Raw genomic sequence first — 7,390 nt, 5'->3', positions numbered from 1 at the left:
CGTGGGAAAAGGTCACGGACCCGACCAACCTCCGATCGCCCGCTCAGGCGGTGTCCCGGTCAACGGGACGTCGTGGACCGGGGAGGGGCGGTTTATCCCCCATCGTGAAGCCTAGGGGAAATCTGTGGCCAGCGCGGGAGCCACCCAGTGCAGACCAAGAAGCAGAAGGGATGGAAGCAGCAAACCCTTTCGCGGGCAGCTCGCTCATCCGTTCGCCAGCATCCACTTCAACTCCAGCAGCGGAGGCAAGTCATACAGCGAGGTACTGGCCATGGTGACTAGGAGGGAGGACAAGCAGCTGTCGGACCTGGGAAGCTGCGTCAGCAAGGTACGCCGTACCATCAACGGCAATCTTCTGCTGGAGGTGGCCAAAGATAGTGCGGAGAGCGCTGAGGCCATGAAGGAGAGCATCGCGCGGGTCCTCGGCGATGTAGCGTCAGTGCGTGCCATGACGGAGGATAACAAGGTGGTAGTGCTGGAGATACGCGATCTCGACTCCCTCGCGACGGAGCGGGAGATCTGCGCCGCTATCGCGAGCCAATTTGGAATTGAGGAGAGACGAGTGAGAGTGCGGAGCCTGCGCCGCAGCTACGCAGAGTCACAGATGGCAGCGGTCAGCTTGCCTTTCTTCTTGGGCAAAGCCGTCCTACATCGCGGTGAGGTGCGGATCGGTTGGACCGTCTGCAGGATCCGGGAGAGAGAAGGTCTCCCAAGGTGCTACCGATGCCTGGAACCCGGGCACATTGCGGGTAACTGCAAGAGCACGGTGGATAGGAGCGGCTTCTGCATCAAATGCGGAGAGCAGGGGCACAAGGCAGCCGAGTGCAGCAATGAGCCATCGTGCTTCATCTGCTCAGCAGCTGGAAAGAAGGAGGTCAGGCACCAGGCTGGCAGCAGAAGCTGCCCAGCCTCAAGCAGCGGGGTCGGAAACTCCAGATCAAAATGCAGGTGATTCAACTCAACTTGAATCACTGCAGAGCTGCGCAGGATCTCCTGGAGCAGACGGTGCGCGAACTGGGTTCGGAGGTGGCAATCCTCAGCGAGCCTTATAGGGTGGGCAGCAGCAGCGAATGGGCCACGGACCGCTCTGGCAAAGCGGCCCTGTGGCTCTGCGGGGCGGAGGCGCCACAGATGCGCGACACAAAGTCGGCAGAAGGATTCGTCCGTGCGAGTGTAGGCGGCATCTGGCTATATAGCTGCTACTTGGCACCTAGTCTCTCGCTGGAAACATTCAGCCGGATACTGGATGAGCTGAGTAGCGACCTGCGAGGACGGAGCAACGTCGTGGTCGGGGGCGATTTCAACGCCTGGGCCCAGAAATGGGGGTCCTCCCGAACAAATGCCAGAGGCCGCACGGTGCTGGAGGCTTTCGCCTCTCTGGATGTAGTCCTGCTCAACGAAGGGTCCCAGCAGACCATCAAAAGGGCAGGCGAAGGGTCGGTAATCGACCTAACATACGCCAGCAGCTCGCTGGCACGCCACGCCCGATGGTGGATCAGCGATGTCTACACCGCCAGCGACCACGAGGCCATCGAGTGTTCGGTAGGCATGCCCCGGCGAGGGGGTGGGACTCCACCCCGGCAGAGGAAGGCGTACCGGCAGGACACCCTGAGGGCGGAGTCCTTTGTAGGCACTCTGGAGAGCTACACGGCAACCGAGACTGATGGAGCCAACGAGAGGGCGAACAGACTGGCTGCCGCAGTGGAAGGTGCCTGCGACCAGAGCATGCTTCTGAGGCGGTCGTTCAGGAAGCACCACGCCCCGGTGTTCTGGTGGAGTGAGGAGATTGCAGAACTGCGCAGAACGTGCCTCCGCGCCAGAAGGCTACTGCAATGTGCCAGGGGCACTTCGCGCCTAGACCCCTGCATCGAGCGCTACAAAGCGGCGCGGAAAGAGCTGAAGAACAGGGACAGCAAACGGGAGTGCTTCCTCAGGCTGTGCGACGCAGCGGAAGCAGATCCCTGGGGATGCGCCTAACAAAAGTGGTGAAGAGGCTCAACACGGGCGGCAAAGCCCCAACTGATCCCGTGGTACTGGAGGGGATAGTCAGGGACAGGCACAATCCAATCGCAGAGGTCGATTAAGTACCTGGGTGTCCACATCGACACGAGACTGTCCTTCAAGGAGCTCCTGGAATACGCCCACCGGAAGGCCAGCGGGACCGCAGGATCGCTCTCTCGAATACTGCTAAACACCAGAGGCCCAAAGCAGCCAACGCGGAAGCTGCTGACGAGCGTCGTGACGTCGCAAATGCTTTACGCCGCGCCAGTGTGGGCAGAGGCAGCGAAGGTAAAAACTTATATGCGAGGGCTGGAGGCCACGTATAGGATATGCGCCATCAGAATCACGTGCTCGTTCCGAACCATCTTGGACGAAGCAGCGCTGGTCATCGCCGGGCAAATCCCCCTCGGTGAGCTGATACGGGAGAGGAAGGATATTCACGACGCCACTCACGATAGAGAAGCGGCCCACACAGTGGCCGAGCTGAAGGTTGCCGCCAGGAGGAGCAGCTTGGAGAACTGGCAGGCAAGGTGGGACAGCTCACAAAAAGGGCGCTGGACGCACACCCTCATCCCGCGCATAGCGTGCTGGGGCAGGTAGACTTCTACCTCACCCAGGCTCTGAGCGGGCACGGCTGTTTCCGCAGCTACCTCAAGCGCTTTGGCCACGAGACGGAGGATTGGTGTCCAGAGTGTGGCACTGGTATAGTGGAAGACGCTCAGCACGTTCTTTTTGAGTGCCACAGGTTCGGCTACGAGCGGCAGGAATTGGAAGCCACAGCAGGGGCAAGAATAAGCGCGGAAACTCTGGTGCCGCTGATGCTGGCTGAGCCAAGAGTTTGGGAAGCGGCCGCGGTGTTCGCCTGTAGCGTGATGAGAACGCTCAGGTCCCTGGAGAGAAGGTGTCCTCGCGGCGGCGAAGCAATGCTTTGCGGCAGTACCGCTCGACGCACGACCCCTACCCCCCATCACCCTCTTGTCCATCACCCTTACTGTTATTGTTATTGTTACTAGTTGTAAGCCAAGCTAAAGTTAAAATATATGAATACAAAAAAAAAAAAACCTCGGCGTGGGCGCAGTCCTTACGCAGGAAATCGAAGGAAGTCATAAGGAAATACGTACGCAGCTGCACCAGCTGCCAGAAGTTTCAAGCCCAGCAACGCAAGCCGGTGGTTAAGATGATCATTCGGAAGGCAGAGGAACCATTTGCAACGCTATGCGCCGATTTCGTTGGACCACTGCCACGATCCAAGAAAGAGAACACCATGCTGCTTGCATTCCACGACACCTTTACTAAATGGGTAGAACTGGTGCCGGATACTCAGCCACTACGGAGTTCCGAAACAATTTGTGTGTGACAACGGTACACAATTTACGAGCCGGTCGTTCCAGACTTTTCTGCAAACGGCAGGGATAGAGTTGCAACACACCGCCCCGTACTTTCCCCAGGAAAACCCCACGGAACGAGCCAACAGAACGGTCAAAACCATGATTGCTCAGTTTGTGGGGGGACCACCAGAACACTTGGGCCGTGAACTCCAGTGTCTCGGAAACAACCGGATTTAGCCCAGCCTTTCTATTGTAAGGGAGAAGCCCGCCAGACACCGCGCTCCGGAAGGCGGCGCGGCTCAAGGAAGTGTGTGAAAAATAGCATCCAGCGAGCCAGCCACGAGCAGGCAAGACACTAAAATCTCCGTCGAAGACAATGGCACCTCAAGGTGGGCACTTTGGTAATGATGCGACAACATCATCTGTCCAACGCCGCCGACGGCTTCGCTGCAAAACTGGCCCCGAAATATGACGAGGATTTAGATCAGCCAACATCATATAAATACAACACCTCAGCACCCGGAAGCAGAAAATCGCTAACATCAATGATCTGAAAGAATACCACGAACACGACAAGGGAGAAACTGCGAACGAAGCAGACACCACGGCTGACCTTTAAACAAAACAGAGCGGTAAGAGGGGCATGACCGGTCACAAAATGGGGCTGACAGAGCCCAAACGATCGGCGGACCCACATCGAAAGGGCACCGACCCCTAAAATGCAAACTCCGCACGCCACGCGCGGACAAACCATCCCGGAAGAAAAAAATGACCTAAAAATTAAAACCGGCACATCGAGATACACCGACCCCTAGGATGCAAACTCAGCACAAGCGACCGAAACTACTAAGACACGAAAGGGCACCGACCCCTAAAATGCAAGCTCCGCACGCCACGCGCGGACAAACCATCCCGGAAGAAAAATGACCTAAAACCACTGCACAAGATACACTATATATAGCTGGACCATGACGATAGTCAAACAACACATCTTCACTAACCACCGACGCACCGGTCAACAAGCTAACGCATCACCAAGTATTCACCCAAAGAGATAACACCACGATGTCACCACTCCTGATAGTCCTGATCCTCACCACCACCACACAGGCAACGGTAAAAATCAACGACTACACCAACGCCGACTACGTACCCGTGGTGGATGGAGACGCCGTCCTGTGGGAGGAATATGGATACATTCATAACCTCCTACGAGGCATACCTGGCGCAGGCGGAGGAGTCCGCAGCATTGTTTCCTGGAATCCGGATCGCCACTATCCTCACGGCCGACCTCGAGCACATCAGGACCCTCGTGGGGACGCTGAAAACCCACCACCGGGGAACCAGAAGCCTGAACCTCCTCGGAACCGCTCTAAAAGTCGTCGCCGGAACCCCGGACTTTGACAACTGGGAGCAAATTCGATTCAAGCAAGGTCAGCTGATTGAATCCGAGACAGAGCAAAGGAGGGTCAACTCGAAACTACAAAACCGGCTCAACGAGCTGACCAGCTACATGAACAGCCTAGTGCAAGCGGAAACCACAGGACGAACCCAGCTGACGGAGACGATACTTGCAAAGAACCGCGTCATCATCAATGACCTGCAGAACTTAATCTTGGGCCTGACACTGGCCAAAGAGAACATCATCAGCCCGACGCTACTGGATGGAGCTGACCTCCAAGAATTTGAGGAACAGCAGCTAACCGATATCAGGCTGGTCGAGCTACTAGGGGTTTCCAACATCAGCGTTTTCCAGAGCCCGGACTTACTAACCTTTCTGATCAAGTTCCCCCAACCGAAGCGGATCTGCCGGAAGGTGACGATCTTCACTGTGCAACACAAGCGCAAGATCCTGGACTTCAGCGAGGGAAACGCCGTCGCGGAATGTGGAAGTCAAACCATCAGCCTAGGGACGTGCGAGACCGCCATCGGCGCCACGTTCTGTAAAGAACGACAAGAACCCACCTGCGCTCAGCAACTAGTGGCGGGGACCACCGCCCACTGCACTACCCTACCCGGCCACCTGGACGCAGTCACCATAGTGGATCATGGCACACTGATCCTAAATGACGCCGTCGTGACCGTGAGGGACAACACAGGCGAAACTAAAAACGTCTCCGGCACATACCTCGTGGCATACACTAGCCGAGTCTCCATCAACGGGACGTGGTATGTGAACCGCTTGGGGGGATCTCAGAAGAAGGCAATGGTCGCCTCGATGACAACAGTAAACGTCACGGGGCACCATGACAAGCTAAGCCTGCCGTTCCTGAGAGAGCTGAGCATGGAGAACTTGAGGAACATTGAAATGCTGACGATCCATAGCGCCACCTCACACCTCCTCACCTGGGTCGTCGCCGTGATACTCTGCGTAAGCATATGGTGCTTACGAAGGCGACTCTACAATCGGGCTACCAACAACGACGCAACGGATTGTGAAGCAGCGGCACCAGAAACACCAACCGGCGTCCCAGCAACAACCACCATCTGCACCAACCAAACGCTGACGGTGCACAAACAACCAGCAACGGTTACGCATCCACTTCCAAGCCGAATCAACACTAGAAGTCACGCCAGCCTGGGCCCTCGCCTAGCCCGGGAAGACTAACCGCCAACTCCGCAAAAATAAAATAAAGCTGACCACGACCTCTGTCCACGGCGCCAACCTACAACCACTGTGGACCCGAGAAGTCGGCACATATAAATATAAGCGCCAGGCGACAGCCAACCAGAAGAACATCGATTCCCGAACAAAACAAACAAACCCAACAGCACTCAAGATGAACCGGATAAACGAAGCCTCCCCCATCCGCATTTACGACACCGACAGCGAACCAGAGGATTCCATCTCAGCAACGACGTCCGGCAACGACACCACCTCAGAGACGACGTCCGGGAGCGACACGGACGACAGCTCCTCCGAGTCGTCAACCCCTCAGAAGTCCCGGTTCACCCGGGAGAACCTATGGTCCCCCCTCCCCGACCAAAATTCCCGACAACGGAGTGGAGAAATCCACCCCGAGAGGACACCTCGACCCCGGGCGACACGGGAGACAGCGCCTACGCCACGGAAGGGACGAGCTCCGATCCCGAGAAGACCACTCCTCGGCGGGACCCCCGGCAAGGCCGAGGAATCTATCAAAACAACGAGGACGCCGAGGGCAGCACCCTGCCGAACGACCAGGCCGAGGAGGACGCCTCGGCAGATTCGAGCAGAGAACCAGACAACAACGAAACTTTCAGTCATCAAGTAACCGAGGACAAGACGACGATAACTCAGGTGCTGACCCCATGGGGGGTCAGAACCACCACGGTCCACGTACGGACCGTGGAAACCACGTTAGCAGTAACCCGGAGGCCCTTCCCCCATGATGACAGCACCACATCAAAACGCAGCCGATGCCACTAATCCATATTGTACTTTGGTAGTCAAAAATAAAAAGAATCCGGAGACTCGGCACAAGCCAAAGGACAGGAAAAAGGGGAACCTCAGCACCCGCCAAGCGACGCCACTAATCTCTCCATCACCCACCCGGTAGAAAGGGGGGGTGTAACGAACCATGGTTCTAGCCATGGCTCGTCACAAACGGCGAAGGGTCAGCGCATCCACGCTGGCGGGAGACAATAATCTAACTGATATACACAGAGCTAGCGAACCATGACTCTAGCCACGGTTCTCCACAAATAGCGGTGTGTCAGCACCCCGGACATAAAATAGTCTTAAGCACACAATTAATTAAGAACTCTCGATCAACAACACCCCATCTCTTGGGACATTGCGAAATCGACTTATTTCACAATAAGTCAAGCCAGCATAAAATTATCGACTTACCACTCAACTTCCGCGATGCAGAGTTAGCAAAAACTCATTTCTTTTGAAAGCAAATACCCAATTCCCAACTGCACCTTCCGGGATGCAGCCTCAGCAAAACACTCTCATCACACTGACCCACTAGGCAATTGTCAACGAAGCACCAAGCTTCGACCTAGTTACCACACCCTACAATTATTATTACCCAATAACCTTAAGTCAGCAAGAATTAATTATTTCCGGGTCTCAG

At 56.1% G+C, this 7,390-nt stretch overlaps 3 protein-coding genes across 3 annotated transcripts; all 3 read left to right on the top strand.

Annotated features, from left to right (window-relative positions):
* The first annotated feature begins 271 nt into the window (after positions 1-271).
* On the top strand, positions 272-1,977 carry LOC121404950. The gene is made up of 2 exons (XM_041595367.1): positions 272-840; positions 978-1,977. The coding sequence occupies exons 1-2, from the start codon at positions 272-274 to the stop codon at positions 1,975-1,977; spliced, it is 1,569 nt and encodes a 522-aa protein (XP_041451301.1).
* Positions 1,978-2,301: 324 nt separating this feature from the next.
* Positions 2,302-3,358, top strand: LOC121404949. The gene is made up of 3 exons (XM_041595366.1): positions 2,302-2,531; positions 2,585-2,902; positions 3,127-3,358. Exons 1-3 carry the CDS (start codon positions 2,302-2,304, stop codon positions 3,356-3,358), a joined length of 780 nt encoding a protein of 259 aa, XP_041451300.1.
* A 2,751-nt stretch (positions 3,359-6,109) lies between these two features.
* On the top strand, positions 6,110-6,738 carry LOC121404948 (dentin sialophosphoprotein-like). Its single transcript, XM_041595365.1, has 2 exons — positions 6,110-6,297; positions 6,387-6,738. The coding sequence occupies exons 1-2, from the start codon at positions 6,110-6,112 to the stop codon at positions 6,736-6,738; spliced, it is 540 nt and encodes a 179-aa protein (XP_041451299.1).
* The last annotated feature ends 652 nt before the right edge of the window (positions 6,739-7,390 follow it).

The sequence above is a fragment of the Drosophila obscura genome, unplaced genomic scaffold, assembly GCF_018151105.1.
Source record: "Drosophila obscura isolate BZ-5 IFL unplaced genomic scaffold, ASM1815110v1 contig_58, whole genome shotgun sequence".
Classification (NCBI taxonomy): domain Eukaryota; kingdom Metazoa; phylum Arthropoda; class Insecta; order Diptera; family Drosophilidae; genus Drosophila; species Drosophila obscura.
This window is presented reverse-complemented; position numbering and strand designations above follow the sequence as displayed.

What these genes read in the sequence shown, in the direction of transcription:
- LOC121404949 (XM_041595366.1), top strand. Translation starts at nt 2,302, where the DNA reads ATGCGAGGGCTGGAGGCCACGTATAGGATATGCGCCATCAGAATCACG. An exon ending in TTGGAGAACTGGCAGGCAAG is followed by an intron (nt 2,532 to 2,584) that starts GTGGGACAGCTC and finishes TCCCGCGCATAG; the next exon opens with CGTGCTGGGGCAGGTAGACT. An exon ending in CTCAGGTCCCTGGAGAGAAG is followed by an intron (nt 2,903 to 3,126) that starts GTGTCCTCGCGG and finishes ATACGTACGCAG; the next exon opens with CTGCACCAGCTGCCAGAAGT.
- LOC121404950 (XM_041595367.1), top strand. Translation starts at nt 272, where the DNA reads ATGGTGACTAGGAGGGAGGACAAGCAGCTGTCGGACCTGGGAAGCTGC. An exon ending in GAGTGCAGCAATGAGCCATC is followed by an intron (nt 841 to 977) that starts GTGCTTCATCTG and finishes GAATCACTGCAG; the next exon opens with AGCTGCGCAGGATCTCCTGG.
- LOC121404948 (XM_041595365.1), top strand. Translation starts at nt 6,110, where the DNA reads ATGAACCGGATAAACGAAGCCTCCCCCATCCGCATTTACGACACCGAC. An exon ending in TTCACCCGGGAGAACCTATG is followed by an intron (nt 6,298 to 6,386) that starts GTCCCCCCTCCC and finishes CACGGGAGACAG; the next exon opens with CGCCTACGCCACGGAAGGGA.